General features: G+C 34.6%; 1 protein-coding gene across 2 annotated transcripts in view; it reads left to right on the plus strand.

Annotated features, from left to right (window-relative positions):
* Positions 1-21,429, plus strand: part of LOC145662997 (fatty-acid amide hydrolase 2-A-like) — a 124,387-nt gene that overhangs the window by 58,268 nt on the left and 44,690 nt on the right. For both annotated transcript variants that reach the window (XM_081729108.1, XM_081729107.1), the window contains exon 5: positions 17,376-17,487. In XM_081729108.1, coding sequence (XP_081585234.1) covers positions 17,376-17,487 — 112 coding nt within the window. The remainder of the gene's footprint in view (positions 1-17,375; positions 17,488-21,429) is intronic.

Raw genomic sequence — 21,429 nt, forward strand, 5'->3', positions numbered from 1 at the left:
TTCCATTCTTCTTCACACCCACATTTCAAAAGCTTCCAGTCGTTTTTCGTCACTTTCCTTAATGTCCGTGTTTCCGCCTCATACAATAAAACACTCCACACGAAGCATTTTATAACTTTTTTTTCTCAACTCTTTATTCAAGGTCCCACAAATAGACTTTTCTTCCTCCTAAAGGCTTCTTTCATCATTCCTATTCTTGCTTTTATTTCACGTTCACACTTCATATCATCATTAATAATACTACCCAGGTATCGAAAACTAATCAATTGTTCTATTTTCTCCCCTCCCACTTTATATCATCATTAATAATACTACCCAGGTATCGAAAACTAATCAATTGTTCTATTTTCTCCCCTCCCACTTTATATTTGACACTGGCCGCTTCGTTCCAATCACCATGGCTTTTGTCTTTCTAACATTTATTTTCATCTCATATTCTTCAAAGCCCTTTCTCAAGTTTACTAACATCCTATTGATTTTCTTTTCAGATTCTGCAAGAAGCGCCATATCGTCTGCAAATCTTATACATCTAATTATTCTACCTCCTACCGAAATGCCATCTTTATCATGCAGGCTTTTTTTTTCACTATCTCTTCTAAATAGAAATTAAATAATGTTGGCGAGAAACAGCATTATTGTCGAACTCCTCTTTCAATTGCAGTTTCCTTTGTCAGTTTCTCCCCTAACATAACACTTATTTGTTGGTTCATATATAAGTTTCTTATGAGTCTTTGATCTTTCCATTCCAACCCAATCTTCTTTAGAACTCCCAACAACAATTCCTAATTCCCAATTTCCAGTGTATAGAAGCAGGCCAGAAATTTTATTGTGGTTTCGTTACTAAAGAGTTTGTTATTTATATCTATACTCGTTCAACATAATGGTTTTCCTGTCCTGCTCCTATGTCGAAGATGCCCAGATGTCCAATAACCATTGTCCAATCCAATAGAAAAAAAAATCCACCCCAATACGGCACCAAGTTACTTAAAACCGATGTCGATAATTGAATAAAATTGTATATGTAATTCTTGCTTAAAACTAGAATCTTACTAGAGTTCAGTGTCGCCATAGCTAGGAAGAGCAAGCAGTATTCAAGTATTATGCGGGAGGGGAGTTTGATAAGCAAAGGACTCGGGCATAATTTTTCTCGCGCTAAAGCGTTATTTGCAGTTATCAGCAATTTAGGAATTGCAACCTGACCGTTAATGTTCAGGTTATGCAGTTCATCCTTCTTCCTTTAAGTTCAACGTCCCACGATCATTGCACCCAGAGTAAGGAAGACGATGATGACATGAATGATGATAGTGAAATGACGGAAATGGTGGAAATAGGAGAGCCCGAGAAAACCGCGCACATGTGTTTGTCCATCAAAAGTCCACTTATTGGGCGCTAGGATCACTATGCGAAAGAGATAAGCGCTCTACCACTGAGTCACTACGGACTGCTATCGCAACTCACAAAGGGCTGTTATCGCAATAGATCGTTCCAGGTACTGATTGAGTTCCGCAGTACTTTCATCACATTCACTCTATGATTCTTAGTGATAATCGTCTCGAATGCTCGCCATTTCCTGTCATTGACGTTTCTCTTCGGTCCACTATAAATCGACGATCTTGCTTTGTAATGAGTTCTATAAGCCGTCATCACCCTGGACACTGTTCTTCGCAATATATCTAAAATACTGCCCACTTTAGCTATACAGAGTCCAACAGCACATCTACAATTTGACCTTTTCGAAACTCATAGAGGTCTCACATTTTGCATAAGGATGACCTTTTTCAAAACATCTGTTTTCCGATATTCTGTTTTTTGGCAGAAATTTCGTTTTCAGCTCTTAGAAAAAAAATCATTTTCCTTTTTACGGAAATTTGTTTCGTTTTTCAAAACATTTTTCGTTCTTCTTCTTCGATGTAGCATTTTTCAAAAAATAGCGACCATCCCTAATTTTGTATCACCATTGCCTGCCCGCTTCAATACACACTTCCGTACTACCCTGCCTGATATACTTAAACAGATCACTTAACACATCACTAACAGCGGCCAGGTCCTGTCACACATCCTCAGTGTTATCACTTCATATATCATGTGTGTAGCAAACTACAAGTGTTTTCATTACTTAGATAACCACCTGTTTTGGTAGTCTTATTTAACTGTCAGAAATATTAAGTAAAAGGTGATTTTAATTAATAGTGAAAACTAAATTTCTGCACTTGGTATAATATTTTGAATGAAAATAATCTTTAGAAACATAACACAAAACTTTTCGTGAAAATTTCACTATTTTTGTTTGTGCTGATAGAGACGTACCCAGGAATTTATTTCTGGACATCCAAAGCTTTTCGGGAAGGTAAGGTCCAAATTTAATATGAGAATAAATTATATTAACATTTGTAAAATTCCCCCTAGGATGAGACTAAATATACAAAAAAGCTGGGGTGTGGGTGTCCGGGCTGCCCACCACCTTACTTTCCTGATGCTGACCATAATGTTCCATTTTAGTTTCATTAGTAACGCGAACATATAATAATAATAATAATAATAATAATAATAATAATAATAATAATAATAATAATAATAATAATAATAATAATAATAATAATAATAATAATAATAATAATAATAATAATAATAATAATAATAATAATTATTATTATTATTATTATTATTATTATTATTATTATTATTATTATTATTATTTGAAGTGATAATCAAGAGTTAGAAAGATAAATTGTTTAATATGATAAACGTTTAGGCTTTTACAACAGCCGCAATTGATCTAACAGACACTAATTTAATTCTTAGATTTGTTTGCTGTGCTATATTTGTAACTAATAATGTGTTACCAATTTCGAAATCCTTGAAATTTCTATCTGAACCTTGTATTTCCTCTACGAGCCACAATTCACTAGATATTGAGAGAACAGACAGTATTCAGTGCAAATACGATTTTCTTATTTATTGGAGCAATCAGGTTGTTGCAAGAAATTGGAAACGTTATTTACGTAAGATTTGACCTTTCCATCAAAGGTTCTTTTTGCCCATGCTGACATTTTAAGTGCCACAAAACTTAATTAAAACGCATATGTACAAATGCGATGCAAGATCTTCGAGTCTTCTGCCTCAAAGAAAGTATTACAGTGAGACAGGAATGCTGAGTGGTGTATTCATGTCAGAAAGTGTGTGTCAGCACTCCAAGCCGTTTACAGTGTTTATAAGGATGTCGAGATGGGTTGTTCCAATTGAATAATACTAATTATATGAAAAGTCTGATTGCTTCATTTTGTATCATGGAGGAACTTCGAATTGTAAATCAAGGAAGAATAATTGAAAGGAAACTTTGAGAAAGACTGCGTAACCAAACAAGATTGGCAAATCAACGTTACTGATTATTTGTTTTGATTTTTTTCTTCAGATTATGTTTGTAATATTACTATTAATAATAGCAGTATCTCTGTTGAACGTTCAGTCACTCATTTAAATAAAATTATTTAAAAACAGCGTTTGATGGGTCCATAGTACTTTATCATTTCTTGTTTGTACATGATCTGAAGTAAGACAACGAAATACCTGAAATAAATTACACAACAAATACTGTATTTTCACTCTTTACATTGTCTATTTATGTATCATGTAATTAATTCTCATACATCATATCTAGTGCGAGCGGTCCCTGGTTCGATTCTCGGTGAGAACACTCGGTCGAAAAAATGTAAAAGTTTTTTCAGGTCAGCCATCCTGAGTGATTCCACATTTCCACCAGGCAAATGCCGGGATGGTACTAACATACAAGTCCTAGGCCGCTTTCTTCCTTCCCTTTCCTGGGATAATGTGACTACCAAAGGAAAATCATCCCTAATACGTGAGGGCTAACACGCCCTTCTTACTGATTACGGAGCTGCGGTGGCTCAGTGGTAGAGGGTTCACCTCTGGTGCATGGAGTCCCTGGTTAGATCCTAGTTCACGCTAAGTGAACATTGTGGTGGACAAACACCGTGTGCATGGGCTTCTTCGGGGTTCTCCCGTTTCCGCCCACTTCCTTCATTCTACCATTTCATTAATTTCTCATCATCACCGTCTCCTTTAGCCTAGCCGGCATATTCCTGGGACGTAAAACTCAAAACATTTCATACGTGAGTGCTAACATGGACATAGGTGCCGAAAGCCCAGAAATCTAATTCCTAACTCCCTGATCATAGCTAGTATTGCCCACAAGTTTTCTCGTCTCGTCTCGTAATTTTTTGTAGAAGTTTCACTTTGTCTCAATTTTCGAATAACTCTTCCTTCTCTTTGGTCTCGTTTTGTAAAATTTGTACAAAATTAATTGCATGATTTTCTTCTTAACTTTATCTAAGAGTTATCAGAATCCCTGCACGTTATGAAAAGTGCACGAATGGTTTCTTTTTAGATATAATTATTTTTAATGTAAAACGAAATCATTTAAGAAGTAGAGACTTTCTTATAAAAAATAATCAGATTCTATACTTTTTTTCTGAGAATATAGTTGGCAGTACTTGACAATTACTTATCGTCTTTTCTGGTGCAGAATAACACCAGCTCAATACTATATAGACGTAGTATCTTGTAATATTAAATCCCGCCTCCTCCCAACAAAAATTTCTGAATGCGCGCCTGGTTGCGACAGACTTCTCAGTAATACATTTGCAAGAACTGGGCTAAGTCGGTACTCCATTTTGTCAAGAGTTCTTGGTTTAGTGCGATAAACAACCACCCCTTTCCAACCTCAATGTGAAACACGACTTCATCTGGCCACGGATATTGTTGAAAAATCCGACCAATCCTTTCACTAAACAAGCACCATCTCCCTATACTTCAACTGATGATCATGGTCTTCCGCAGGTAATTCTTGGCAGTATTGTGGTGTCCACGGGCAAAAATTCACCTATTTCTTCAGAACGGTTCGAATTGCGTGTGAAGTTAAACCACTGTCCTACGTTTGTGATTTCTAAGGAATTTACTTGAACTTTTCCTGAACCATTTGTTCATTCTCTTCCGGCCTGAATCTTGAGGAACGATTACGGCTCCTAACATCTACTACAGGAATTGTGTCCATTTTTGAATCTACCGAGGCACAAGGTTCTTTGCTTTCACACTTTACTACCATTTCTGTACTTGCACTACTGGCTGCCATACTTCATACCAGAATGGCAACTGAACCGACTCACGCGAGGTTAAACGTTACGCTACTCTTTCCGCTGATACCTGCAAACGTTAATGAGATATCATCTAATAAATTTACCGCTACAAGAAACAAAATACTTTTTGTTTCGTTAAAATTAATTTAGGATTTAAAGAATTATAAACAGTTTTCAATAGGAAGTTAATTGCTATGAAAATAGTGTTCCTTATCTATATCTTTTATTAAGTTACATCGAAAGAAATATCTTTTTGCTGAATAAATATATTTAGGTGTGGCTAACCTCATGGTTATTCGCTTTCCCACAATTGTTTTTACTATTAGTTTTATTTAATTTAAAATATTTTTTCTATTTTTCCGGTTATGATGACGTCATGTGATTTAATACCATGCCAGAAGTATGAATACAATCAATTCAAATTTTATTTAGATTTAATTTACCAAATTATTTTGCAGACTAATCAATTTTCCCTATCTTGAAAGAATTATTTATATAATTTCGTAACTAATTTTTATTTATAACAGCTAAATCAACCTCTGGAATTAAATGAAATATGAAATTATTTATTTAACTATATTCTATATGTTGCAGTGGGCGTTCCCTTGTTTGTACAGTTGTAGCCCCCTTAGCATCAGAATTAGTAAATATTGCGTTTAGAATTACCGACTAATTCAGGAGATTTTTAAATGGATCAGACACTTAAGTTTTAACGGTATGTGGAAAAATTGAATTTTTCCCATTTTAGCTTCGACTTTGATACAAATACATATATATATGTGTTGAAGAAGTGTCTCCTTATTTTAGGCATAAGTTATTGCCTAATATTTGACAATTCACACAGTATGACGAGATAAACTAAGTGACTGAGTGTTCTACGTATGATCCATCTTTAACGGTAAGATTAGAACAATAGAAGCATTGATATTAAGAAGTTACTTGGTTGCATTTTAGTGGTTGATAATTATCGGTGGTGTTGACAGTATACTTGTCTTCAAAGATGGAAAATACATTTACAGTATTTTTTCCTGATATTTACGTAATAAACACAATGCTCGGGTAAAGAAATTTACAGCCTCCCGCTTTCAAACCTAATACCGATTACCTGCATATTTCGTAATAGTACATCCGATTAATTCTGTAGTACGAATTTTACAGTATGTTTTCGATTAGTTAAACTAACCTAATAAGCAATGTGAAACAGAGAGATCTTGGCTATTTCAAAATTTTCTGTAAAATATATCTTAAGAGCATGAGTATTTACTAGTTGATTTTTGCATGTCGTTTTATTTCAAATTAGTATCGTATTCCAAATTATCTGAAATGTTAATGATTCAGCAAATACATACAGTCAATCATTTCTTACGGTTTCGAATCGCAGTTCTCTTTTGCTTAGTGTTTTTTTCCTGATCAAATCTAAATAGCAGAATAATTCTTCGATAATAACATTTCTTTCTATTTCTGATTACCGGTAAAAATATGAACTTTGCAAGATATGTGGCCTACGATTATTTTATTGATATAATTGTGTTTATAAAAACAATAAGAATAATTAAAGAATTTCTTGGTGAAATAAAAATGTAGTTAATTTTTAATGTATGAAAAATGAATAATTTATAAAAGAAAAGAATTACGACAACCTAACGTAAGACAATTTTAGCGTAAGGTATGTATGAAACATGTTGTTAATAATTTAATGGCCACTGCAAAGTAAATCTGTACCTATAATTAGTATAAATTTTCCTTCTTGTTCACATGATTATCTGTACAATTGAATAATACGTAAATTCTATGAATTTTGAATATTGTATCAAAAGACAGAACTGTTCTATGTTTCGACTACATTATTTGGCAATAATTTTAAATCCCTTGAAAATTGTGCATGCTTAAAAATCTCATTTATTTTTCCCTTTTGGAAATCTATAAACTAATAATTTCTGTAACTTCTGTTATGAAGTAGCAAAAGCAGAATTTACTGATTTTAATGAATTTCGACTGTCATAATAAAATGGTATTAAAAAAAAAGAATTATATTATTTCTTAAACAGCATTGATTCAGTTATATATAACAAATTGACTTTCTTAAACAGCTATACGAGGGCTGTCTAAAAAGTGTCCGACCTTTGGCCAGAAAAATAGTTGCGAATACGTGACAGATTTGGGACCCTAATCCCCTTCAAAGTAGGCCCCTTGTGCTTCCACACACTTAGCCCACCGATCCTTCCACTGCTGGAAATACCGCTGGAAGTCTTCTTTTGGAATGTTGTTCAGCTCCGTCGTCGTGTTCCGCATTATGTCTTCTCTACTCTCAAAACGGGATCCCTTCAGAGGCGTCTTAAATTTTGGAAACAACCAGAAGTCACAAGGAGCCAGGTCTGGAGAGTAGGGAGGTTGGCGAACGGTTGTAATTCCATGTTTGGCTAAGAACGTGTGGATCAATTGGGATGAATGTGCTGGGGCGTTGTCATGATGGACGTGCCAGTTCTTCGCTGTCCACATGTCTGGTCTTTTGCGCCGGACTGCGTCACGGAGTCGCCTGAGAACATCTTGATAGTACTCCTTTGTCACTGTTTGTCCTTCCGGTGCGTACTCGTGATGCACAATTCCACGGGCATCGAAGAAAACAGTCAGCAACACCTTGATTTGGCCTCGCACCTGCCGCGCTTTCTTCGGCCTCGGAGAATTGGGATGCTTCCGTTGAGACGATTGTTGTTTTGTTTCTGGGTCGTACCCGTACACCCATGACTCATCTCCAGTTATCACGGAATTCAGATACCCAGGATCAGTGTTGGTGATGTCCAGAAGGTCCTGTGCAACGTCAAAGCAGCCACTCGTTTCATGTTCAAATCGTCACGCAAAATTGCATGTGCAGAATCTTTACTCACTCCAACATCTTCTGCAATCTCCCGCACTGTCAAACGGCGATCTGCCATCACCAAATTTCGCACCCGCTCAACAACAGCTGCATTCCGAGCAGTTTGGGGCCTGCCGCTACGCTGCTCACTCTCGACTGATGTGCGGCCATCTTTGAATCGGTTGAACCATTGTTTAATTTGTGTTACACCCATCGCATCTTTTCCAAACACCTGCTGAATCTTACGAATTGTTTGGCTTTGAGAATCACCCAGCCTTTGACAGAATTTGATGCAGTATCTTTGCTCAATTCGTTCAGTCATCTTGCGAGAAACACTAAATCCGACGGACACTACCAACAGCACCTCACTTCGCGACCACCAGCTCACGACTGGCACACGCGAACGCGGTGAAAAAATTCAAGCATGCGCATTAAGGTTCCTCCTTCCACCGTGCACGGTGGCGCCTCCTGAGAATCACTACTTTGCGTGGAAAAAATTAAGGTCGGATACTTTTTAGACAGGCCTCGTAGAGTACCCACTAAGATGAGAGAGTGCCTAGATAGGTAATTGAACATTGTAATCAATTTTGTCTTACTTTTTTTTATTTAGTCAGATTGCACAATTATTTTCCTTTTGCGGTTTTTTCCGTTGCCGCTGGCGACCTATTTCATGTAATCAATTATTAGTATTATTTTTCGATAGTAGAAAGTAAATATTACAATAAGTGGCTCTCCTTTAGCCAGGATCGTCTCATATCTTATGATGCTGTTCTCTATTGTTGTTATTATTAGATAAAGAAAGAAGTCAGCCAAGATCAAATGCAGGTAAATATTGCGAAGTAGCAGGTTTTAGGTTGGGTTCTTGGAAGCGGGATAGGCTGTGTTTCCATGAAATAAAGCTTAACAAAGCTAGTGTTAGTAAAGTGAAGAACTTGAATTTAGCAAACAGAAGTTTATCTACGAAATTTAATGTTTTAGATATTTTCTTAGTGTGTGTATTGAATAACACAATGCGACGTACTAGGAAAGCTAAAGTTAACGAAGAAATAGCATTAAAGTGCTGTTCCGATAATAAAAAGGATGATTCGGTGCTTGAGTGCAAAAGCTGTTCAAGTGCTTATCACAGTACTTGTATTGTTATTAGTGATGAAGAGTTTGACAAGTACAGGGCTGGAAATTTAATTTGGTTTTGTGAGTTTTGTAGAGAAAAAGCGGCACCTATTAGCGACGACAATACTGAGAATGAATCTTTTGCGGATTCAGAAAATCTGCTAGGTTTAGTGGCGACAGTGAACGGAAATCCTACTTCAATTAATGCAACTGTTAATACAAGAAGTATTGTAACTTCTGAAGGAGGTAGTGATAAAGTACGCCAAAACACTGGTAATTTCACTATTGATGGTGATGCTTTTCAGGTGTTGATGAATAAACTGGCGGAAATAGGAATAGCGCAAACTGAATTAGAAAAAGGAATGAAAGAACAGGTAGACAAACTGGAACAAAATGTAAACAATAAAATCGAACAAAGTCAAGCTAGGTTAGAGAATCAAATGGAAAAGTTACAAAACGATTTCAACCATTTTAAAGGGGAAGTACAAATGAAAATAGACAAAGTATATTCTGATTTGATTGAACGGGTTCAAATTGTACAAAAGAATACCACGGAAGCATTGTCTCAATTTGATGTACAATTTGGTAGTGTGAATGCCGAATTAATTTCTCATAGTTCGGTAATAGATAAATTAAAGAACACAGTAAAAGAGAAAATGAAATGAAATCTTTGAGTTTTACGTCCCACGATTATGCCGGTTAGGCTAAAGGAGACGGTGATGATGAGAGATGAGTGAAATGGTGGAATGAAGAAAGTGGGAGGAAACGGGAGAACCCCGAGAAAACCCACGAGCACGGTGTTTGTACTGTAAAAGAGACTAGCGATAGCATGACGGTATTAGATACTAAGGTAAATCAGATAACAGATATTGTAAAAGATGTACTTAATGCCGATCAGAAATGGAAAGAACCGGTATCGAATCTAATTCGGGATGTTACTAAGCATAAGACCGACTTAAGCAGGATAGAACGAGCGATTCAATCCGGAGAGGTGAAATCTGCTAGTTTGGAAGAGCGTATGTCCAAGCTAGAGGATAGACTGGAAGAGGTAGATGCTAATAAGGCAAAAGATTCAGATAATTTGAATACACGCGAGACGAATCATGCTCGATCGGTAAAACGCAAACGAACAACTTTTGATATGTATAGCCAAGATCCATTTGTTTTCATGGGGGGAGATAATCACTCAGAGAATGAGGATGAGATTAAAGAAATTCCTACAAGTAATGCAGTTAAAACTTCGACAATTAAACAGACAATTTTCCCTACCTTTAATACTTGTTTTAATCGGCTATCTGATAAATTTCAACCGCAATTTCCACGTTTCGTAGATGAAAGGAACGTAAGTCAGAACGATAGTTTCAGAATGCCAATGGAAGATTATCATAGTAATAATAATCCTTATTTCCAAAATCCGTATCATGCCATGATTCCCAATAGTTGTAGAACAGATAAAGTCAGTGGAATTTCAGAGACAGTTCCTAGACTTAAAGCTAGTGATTTAAGAGCTTTTCCACATTTTTCAGGAAATTCTAGTAAGGAATCCGCTAGAAATTATTTAAGAGATCTAGAGCAAAGCCTGGATTATTTTCAAATTACAGAAAAACGAGATTTAATGTTCGTTTTAAATCAAACTTTAACTGGAGCAGCTAAGATCTGGTTTCTTTCGGCGGAAAACCGAATAAATAATTTTTATGATTTTGCCCAGTGTTTCACACAAAATTTCTGCTCAGATTATAAGGAGCGTTGGGAGTTGAAACAGCTAAAGAACGAGAAATATGATAAATCTAGGCATGGGTCGTTGATCAATTACGTCTGGAATTTAATAGGTAGATATCAAAATGCAGTCAGCAATCCCACAGAGAGAGAAATAGTGAACATTGTCTTAGATGCAATTCCTGACGAGAGATTTGGATTCTTAAAGATAGTAACACCTAAATCAGTAAATGACTTAATTTGCCATCTGACTAAGTTGCAACCGCAGAAAGAAAATAGTTCTAGTTTTAATGAAACGATTAAGCCTTAAAATAAGTTTAATGTGCGTCAGGTAAAATCCACGTCCACTATAGAAAGAAAACCTGATCGTATGAATAGTAGTTGTCAGACAGAGACTAGATTTGTAAATGCATCTGTTAACAATAGCACAGACAATAGATTTATTGGCAAGAGTAGTAGTGACAGATTCGTAAGTGATAGAAATAAATATTTTAATGGGAATTTAGCCAATAATTATAGAATCTTAAGTGACAGAAATAGTACTGAGAATTTCAATAATTGTAATAGAAACACAGAGAATAGACAGGATAGAGATGGTAGATATAAATGGAATAATTCTTTTACCAGAAATGGCCCACTTATGCATCCTTTTCCACCGTTTCCTTGGTTCCCAATGGGAGTTAACTGGTGGAAATTTCCTCAATCTAGATTTAGGGGTAATAATCCTAATTATTTCAGTGACTTCAGGAGAAATAGAGGGAATAATCAGGAAACAACTCAGAATGAAAATCCGGAAATCCCGCAAAATTTGGAAAATGCCTCCGGCAGTCAGTGAGCTCTGATGGGGATCCTGTCTGCCTAAATATGATTTCCCCATCGAACATAATTTCTGATAGGGAACTACATGAGGCTAATATGGTGGATGAGAATGAAACTTTAATTAAAACTAAGATGTCGAACAATAGTATGGCTTTGAATATTCATTTTGTAATTGATGATGAAGAAAAACAAACGAATGTGATAGAAACCTACCCTTCACCAATCATACATTGCAATATAGCAGATATTAAATTAAAAGCCATCCTTGATAGCGGAAGTGATTTAAATATTCTCAATTACAATATTTGGAAGAAAATTAACGAAAAATTTCCATCTGCTAAGTTAAAACCAATGACTTCTTTATCACTTAAAGGTTTTGCAGGACAAGAAGAGGTACAAGTAAAGGGATTTTTAGTTTTGAACATTGAAATTAAGGGAAGCATTTTTGAGGTACCAGTTTATATCGTAAAAAGTTTGAAAGTAGATTTTTTGCTCGGATATCCATTTTTTATACGTCATCATGCAATATTGAAATGTAAAACTAAAACATTAGATATTACAGACAATTTCAACAAAAGCATTATCATTAATCTAGACGAAGATCATACCTTGTATATAAAGTCGGTCACTACTGAAATAAAATATGATAAATTGCAAGACGATGAGAGTATAACTTCAGAAAAAGAAATCAGGGAGAGTATTGGAAGTAGAGAGGATTTGACGCCAACTATTAAAGCTAAACTATTGGAATTGCTTTTACGTTATCGGCATTTATTTTCGAGTGATCCCAGATTGATAAAGACAGACCCTTACGAAATTAAATTAACTGATAATGAACCAGTTGTAGGCAAAATATACCCAATTCCTCAGGCGTTACAACCAGCTTTTGAAAAGGAGCTAGAAAAATGGTTGAAATTGGGAATCGCTGTTGAAAAGAGCAGTCCGTACAGAAACCCCATTCATTGCGTGAAAAAATCTAATGGTTCTCTAAGGCCAGTGATTGACTTAAGATTACTAAATGTTAAGGTAATAAGTCCAAAGGTACAAGTAGAACCAGTGCAAGAGTTACTTATGAGATTAGCAGGTTCGAAATACTATAGCAGTATCGATATAACCCAAGCCTATTATGGAATAGCCTTAACTCCTTATGAGTGTACAAGCTTCGTATACTTAAATAGACAGTATTGTCTTTGTCGTTTGCCTATGGGACTAAAATCTAGTGCTGCAGTATATCAAGAGGTTATGAACAAATATTTTGGGCCAAGATTTAAATCATATGTTATTAATTTCTTAGACGATCAATTTATATTCAGTAAATCCATAGAAGAACATTTTCTACATTTGGAAACCGTATTGCAAATTTTTGACTCAGCAAATTTTGCTTTAAACTTTAAAAAATGCGATTTCATTAAGACAGAGATAAAGTTTTTGGGCCATATTGTGACTGCAGAAAAAATACAAGTTAATCCAAAACTTAATGAACCGATTAGATATTTTCCATTGCCAAAAACAAAGAAACAAATTAGACAGTTCTTAGGTTTGATCTCTTGGAGAAGGAGACATATAAAGGGGTTTGCTGAGCTTACTGCGCCTCTGTTTAATCTCCTAAAGAAACAACAGAGAGTAGGATATACACCTGAACTATTAGAAAGATTTGAACAATTACGAATATTAGCCAGTGTAGCGCCCTCGTTAGCTCAACCGAATTTTGATTTACCATTCCATTTATATGCTGATGCCTGTGCTCAGAGTTTATCCTCATATTTGGCACAATTTCCACAAGGTAAAGAGGAGAAGGAACCAGAAGTAATAGCCTACGCAAGCAGGAGAATAAAAGCGCATGAATATTCCTTATATATATACCAACTGGAAACGCTTGCAATATTATATGCATGTGAACAATTTTCACAGTTTATTTTAGGCAGAAGAGTTATAGTTCATACGGACAACATGGCAGTAACTCATTCGCTAAAGGTACAAAACTTAGATCCACGAACTACAAAAATGTTAAGATTACAACGTTTTGATATAGAATATCACCATATTTCGACACAAGACAATAAAATAGCTGACATTTTGAGCAGAAATCCTCCAGAACCGCCACTAGATACAGAAGAACATTTAATTAATTTTATAACAGTCAGTGATTACAATATGCTAAATTGGGAGGAACTAAAAGTAGAGCAACAAAAGGATGAATACTGTAATAAGCTAAGTAGATTACAGTTAGATAAGACATGTTTACATGAAGGAATATTATTCCTTAAAGATGATAGTAACAATAGCTGGTTGTTGGTAGTACCGAAAACTATGACTAAACAAATAATAGAAACAGTTCACAACAAAGCTCATTTCGGTTTGAATAAATGTTTAAATTTTATAAGGAGATTATTTAAGTGGAAAAATATCAGAGCAGATTTACGTCGTTATATAAATGATTGCATTGAATGTTCAAGAATAAAACATACTAATATAGTTATTTCAAAGGAGGAATGTCATATTACAGCCGTCAATAGCCACGAAAAGCTTTGCATTGACATTGTAGGTAAATTGCCTAAAAGTGGGAATTATAATTATATTTTATCCATAATAGATGTCTACTCCAGATTTTTAGTTTTCTTGCCATTGAGGAAAGCAAATTCTAAAGAAATAATTACAGTACTAAAAATACATATTTTCACATAGTGCCATATCCAATGATGATAATCTCAGACAAAGGAGGACAATTTTCTTCTAAGAATTGGAAAGAATTTTGTAAAATCACTGGTATGAAACATATAATGACATCTCCTTATTCTCCTTTCTCTAATGGAATACTAGAGAGAGCTCATTAGAATTTGAATCAATTGATGAGACTTCGATGCCACAGTGATCACACAACTGGTCTAAATTTTTACAAGAGATTCAAGATATGTTAAATTATTCTATGTGTGAAACTACAGGAAAATGCCCGTCGGAGTTATTTTATTCCTACTCAACGGATATGCATCTGAGGAAAAAATATCCATGGCCAAAAGTTTTAGAACAAACACCATTGCAAGATAGACATTTTCAAGCAGAAATACATGTTCCAAACTTACAGGGAAGTAAGAAAAATAAAAATAAAAGAGAGGTAACCTTAAATGAAAATGATCTCGTGCCAATAAAAACGCACGAATTATCTTCTGCACTGAAACAAAAACACATAAATATTGTTATTGTTATTGTGGTCCATTTATCGTATATAGAATACTAAGGAATAGAGCCATTCTCAAAGATCTTAAAGGAAATGAAATAGGAACACAGAATTTTACAAACTTGAAGCTTTTTAACTGCTCAGAAGAGAAGAGGAATGAATTACTGAAAGACTATAAGCCCTGATTTAGGCAGATAATCTATTGTATTATTGAGGAAAAGTACGTTAATTCTAGCTTCATAGGAATGCTGCTCTGAATAAAAAATTATTGTTATAAACATTAGTTTAGATTAGTTGTGTTTAAGATAACATTTATCGTGTATTCAGCGTTTGACAAATAGATGCAGTTAATGTTAGAACAATTTAAAATAATTTCATCAATTCACTAATTATGTTAGATTATATGAGAAATTATTTTTCCCCCAGCGGGGGCTTTGTGGCTAACCTCATGGTTATTCGCTTTCCCACAATTGTTTTTACTATTAGTTTTATTTAATTTAAAATATTTTTTCTATTTTTCCGGTTATGATGACGTCATGTGATTTAATACCATGCCAGAAGTATGAATACAATCAATTCAAATTTTATTTAGATTTAATTTACCAAATTATTTTGCAGACTAATCAATTTTCCCTATCTTGAAAGAATTATTTATATAATTTCGTAACTAATTTTTATTTATAACAGCTAAATCAACCTCTGGAATTAAATGAAATATGAAATTATTTATTTAACTATATTCCATATGTTGCAGTGGGCGTTCCCTTGTTTGTACAGTTGTAGCCCCCTTAGCATCAGAATTAGTAAATATTGCGTTTAGAATTACCGACTAATTCAGGAGATTTTTAAATGGATCAGACACTTAAGTTTTAACGGTATGTGGAAAAATTGAATTTTTCCCATTTTAGCTTCGACTTTGATACAAATACATATATATATGTGTTGAAGAAGTGTCTCCTTATTTTAGGCATAAGTTATTGCCTAATATTTGACAATTCACACAGTATGACGAGATAAACTAAGTGACTGAGTGTTCTACGTATGATCCATCTTTAACGGTAAGATTAGAACAATAGAAGCATTGATATTAAGAAGTTACTTGGTTGCATTTTAGTGGTTGATAATTATCGGTGGTGTTGACAGTATACTTGTCTTCAAAGATGGAAAATACATTTACAGTATTTTTTCCTGATATTTACGTAATAAACACAATGCTCGGGTAAAGAAATTTACAGCCTCCCGCTTTCAAACCTAATACCGATTACCTGCATATTTCGTAATAGTACATCCGATTAATTCTGTAGTACGAATTTTACAGTATGTTTTCGATTAGTTAAACTAACCTAATAAGCAATGTGAAACAGAGAGATCTTGGCTATTTCAAAATTTTCTGTAAAATATATCTTAAGAGCATGAGTATTTACTAGTTGATTTTTGCATGTCGTTTTATTTCAAATTAGTATCGTATTCCAAATTATCTGAAATGTTAATGATTCAGCAAATACATACAGTCAATCATTTCTTACGGTTTCGAATCGCAGTTCTCTTTTGCTTAGTGTTTTTTTCTGATCAAATCTAAATAGCAGAATAATTCTTCGATAATAACATTTCTTTCTATTTCTGATTACCGGTAAAAATATGAACTTTGCAAGATATGTGGCCTACGATTATTTTATTGATATAATTGTGTTTATAAAAACAATAAGAATAATTAAAGAATTTCTTGGTGAAATAAAAATGTAGTTAATTTTTAATGTATGAAAAATGAATAATTTATAAAAGAAAAGAATTACGACAACCTAACGTAAGACAATTTTAGCGTAAGGTATGTATGAAACATGTTGTTAATAATTTAATGGCCACTGCAAAGTAAATCTGTACCTATAATTAGTATAAATTTTCCTTCTTGTTCACATGATTATCTGTACAATTGAATAATACGTAAATTCTATGAATTTTGAATATTGTATCAAAAGACAGAACTGTTCTATGTTTCGACTACATTATTTGGCAATAATTTTAAATCCCTTGAAAATTGTGCATGCTTAAAAATCTCATTTATTTTTCCCTTTTGGAAATCTATAAACTAATAATTTCTGTAACTTCTGTTATGAAGTAGCAAAAGCAGAATTTACTGATTTTAATGAATTTCGACTGTCATAATAAAATGGTATTAAAAAAAAAGAATTATATTATTTCTTAAACAGCATTGATTCAGTTATATATAACAAATTGACTTTCTTAAACAGCTATAGAGTACCCACTAAGATGAGAGAGTGCCTAGATAGGTAATTGAACATTGTAATCAATTTTGTCTTACTTTTTTTTTATTTAGTCAGATTGCACAATTATTTTCCTTTTGCGGTAGTTTTTTTCCGTTGCCGCTGGCGACCTATTTCTTGTAATCAATTATTAGTATTATTTTTCGATAGTAGAAAGTAAATATTACATAGGTATTAGGTAAATGAATGGAAACCTGTCTTCAGGAAGAATGCTTGGACAAGGCAGAAAAATATATTAATCTACTTTTTTTTAAATGTCTTTTAAGGCTGCACTGCAAGCATCTGGTGGATCAGTTTTCGGTGTTGCTTCTGATATTGCGGGTTCAATTCGTATTCCTGCTATGTTCAATGGAATATTTGGTCATAAGCCTACACCAGGTAAGAAAATTTCATTTAGTTATTTACTTACAAAAGCTAACTGGTTTAATGCGTTAACATAAACAAAAGCATGGATATTAACATTAACTTGTTTAATTAATTCACTTGGTAAGCCCAAACATAAAAGTTATTGAGTTGTTGCAAAATTAATACAAGATATTGAACCGTAAATTCAAACTGCCATAAATTGCCCGAAACAGTGGAATTAATTAAAATTTAAAAAAAAAAAAAATCAACAGAGCTAGCGATGGGGACATTTATTCCAGTAGCATAAGAATCAACGTTCTGGAGCAAATAAAGTCTTCGAAGGCGTTTTGAGCACTGACTAGATTATTGAAGGCACGTTCTTGTGAGAACATGAGGACACGGAGGTTCAGTCGTAGAGGACTCATCTCTGTTGTTGGGGATCTCTCATTCGATCTCAGTAAGTTTCTGGTGGAACACCGTGAGTTTTCTCGGAGTTCTCTCGTTTCCTTCCACATAATTATTTCACCAATTCTTTAATTATCATTCACTTTGATTAATCACCCGTTTCTTTTAGCTTAACGTGCATAACTGTGAAACTTAAAAAACAAATACAAACATACGTGAGAACATATCCAAATGTTGGTAAAATTATAATTAGCGAGAGAGAGGTCTTGCAAACATGGTGGATAAAGGAGGGTTTCGTATCTCAGTGTGTGTAATTTCTGCATCGTCATTTGTGCGCATTGTTGTCGTGTAAATGAGTGAATCTTTTCTGTTGGTCAATACCAGAAATATAGATTTAGTGAATTCTATGTTTTCTCACAATATTTCTCGGTCGTGATGCAAGTGCTCGAACTGAAGAAGTTGTAGTAAATTATTGTGGATAAGAGCCACCTTACAGACCTTATGAACTTCAAGTTCTGCTTTGAATTTGGAAATGTTTTTGGGAGCGAAAGTGCGATACAACAATTGGTACGGAACATCATCCATCAGCTGTCGTACAGAAGCCCTTTCAAGTTGCATGTTTCAACGTGGACGTGTTTTTGTTGTGCAGAAACAGCGTAGAGGAGAATTAGAAATTGTGATTACTTTGATTCTCGTTCATTTCGTGTTATATGTGGAGTCCCTTATTGCTCATGAGCCCATACCACACATTCCTCCTATGAGTACTGCCAATGCATCCGTGAATATACATGGAGATCAATCCTAGAGTTGCATGTTGTGGCGATTAAAATATCCTGACATGTAGCAAGTAGTTTGACTAGGAAACACAATCCTTTATAGATACTCGTATTTACTGTCTTCAATGATTTTATCCATCGCGAAATAAGCGGATTCAAAAGACAAAAGCAGTTATTCAACTCTAATATTGGAAATTTTCAAAAAAAAAAAAAAGAAAAAGAAAAAAAGAAAGAAAAAAAGAAAGAAAGAATGAAAAAGAAAAAAAAGAAAAGAAAAGAAATGAAATCTTTGAGTTTTACGTCCCACGGTTATGCCGGTTAGGCTAAAGGAGACAATGATGATGAGTACTGAATTAAATAATGGAATGAAGAAAGTGGGAGGAAACGGGAGAACCCCGAGGAAACTCACGCATACGGTTTTTGTCAACCACAAAGTTCATTTTGCGGGGACTGAAAGCGAACCCGAGACCCCAAGCACCAGAGGTGAACGCTCTACCACTGATTGGAAATTTTCAGTCTGCAAGCATGGATATATAGCATTTTATGCAAAATTCTATATACAGTTGTTTCCGATACCTGTAACTCCTGAGATAGACAACACATTGATTTTGGAGAGCTATATTTAAATGCAATTTGCACTTTGTTCTTACGACACTCCTCATCGTCCATGTTGCAGCAGGTTCATTCACAGTACTAATTACTCTAAAGCTACTTACCCTCTTCAGAATGCTGGGCACAGAGGAGGCTTCTTTCTATGATGAATGGCGACTTGGTTTGCACAAACCAAGCATACACTAAATCGCCTTCTGCTATTTGCCATTTCCATTTAGTTATACCAGTGCTACTCAACCGGGGGTACGCGTACCCCTAGGGATACGCGAAGATGTTTCTGAGGGTACGTAATGCTGCTTCTAAGGGTCTGCTGAAAATATCTGTTGACAATTCACTCCAAATGAAATTCGATAACTTGTCAATATGCGACTTTTGTATTTATGTTCGAAAAGTCTACAATGAAATTAGTGGCAGTGCTATTTCACAACTTCTTCCATTTCTATCCACATATTTGTGTGAACAGGGTTTCTCTGCACTAACATCAATAAAAGTGAATCACAGAAATTGCTTGAATCCACAATCAGCTCTGATTCTCGCACTCTCGAACATTCGACCAAGAATCGAGGAGTTGGTGTCCCGGGAACAAGCTCAGTCATCTCTTTAACAAATTAGTTCTAAAGTTACTTTTAGTTTTTGAACTTTTAACATTATCCTCAGTGTACGAATTATCAGGGAGGATGAGGAGGAAATCCTCCTCAGTAGAACTGAATGTCTCCCATATGTGTTGAAATTTCCCATGTTAATTTTTTCGGATGTGCACTTTATCCTCCCCTAAAAAGTCCTTTTGATAGGGAACCCTGTTTTCCTTCTTTGGGTCTCTATTTGCCCCCTTTTTTAATCAACAGAACATGTATATTAATTTTAATAAGTTCATTTCGATTTAATTTCTTTTAAACAGCCTCAGGGGTACACAATTGGATGGCAAACAGCGTCTAGGGGTACGCGAGAAAAAAAGGTTGAATAGCAATGAAACAACAAGATTGGAAGTTAGAGACATACTAACAAAAATTTGTAAATTGTAGTACATTTTGTGAGAAACTGTTAGAAAGTTATTACCAATTGCAACGGTAGCTGGACTTTCAGGACACATGGTATATTAAAATTAATTTATTACCTATAGGCGTCTCTTTACTTCATCTTTTATTTCACGAACTACGTGATATATAGAATATTTATATTATATACCTAATGCCTATCTGATGTATGAGATTATGGTGTCTTTAAAATGTTTGTAATAAGATCCAAATGTAACTAATCATTCACATACAACTTAAAATAGTCCATATATCTTCGTATTTATGCATGGGATACATTTCTAAATAGACACTTTCTATTTATATTAATACTAGGTTTCGACTAGCAGGAGACTTACTGTTAGTCCCCAGACCATTGCGTTTGCTCGGCCTACGGCGTCGCACCCCTCATATCCCCAATATTTCTCTATCTCTCATCTTAAAGAAAAACGAGATATGGCTATCTTATTATAACAATTGTCACCCGCACCCTTCTTCTTTCCATCTTTTCTCCCCTTCTAATGGAAACATCAAAAAACTCTGAAACACGTCTCTTATTATTTTAAATTAAAAGACTAAATACCAATTTTTATGCCTCTAATCTTAAGGGATTTTGAGATATAAGCATCATATTTTAACTAAAACAACCCCGACCCTTTTTCTTCCCTTGTAGAGGGAGTATCAAAACACTGAAATACTTCGTTAATTGCTTTAAATAAAAAATCTAAGTACCAAGTTTCATATCTCTAACCTTACAGATTTCGAGATATAACCATCTTATTATAAGGATTGTAGTTATTCCCCCTTTTCCTTTTCATTCCATTTTTATTCCATTCTAGTGAAACGCGTATCTAATTATTTTAAATAAGAAGTCCATATATCAAATGTCATGCCTCAAACTGTCAGAGATTCCGAGATATGAACATTTTAAAATAAGAATTGCCACCTCTCTTCGCCCCTTTCCCGTCGAATTTCCAAAAATTCTTCCTTACCGGAGCCTTATACCACAAATCCTATGCCGTGTTCAAATTTAAAGTTTCTAGCTTAAGCGGATTGGCCTGGGTGTTGATCAGTCAGTCAGACATTCACTTACACTTTCAGAAGTTTTTAAATATAGAGATATAGGGTCTAAACGAAATGTAGTAGGGTCAAATGAAATGGCTTGGTCA

Source organism: Thermobia domestica, chromosome 10, assembly GCF_964235325.1.
Source record: "Thermobia domestica chromosome 10, izTheDome1.hap1.1, whole genome shotgun sequence".
Classification (NCBI taxonomy): Eukaryota; Metazoa; Arthropoda; class Insecta; order Zygentoma; family Lepismatidae; genus Thermobia; species Thermobia domestica.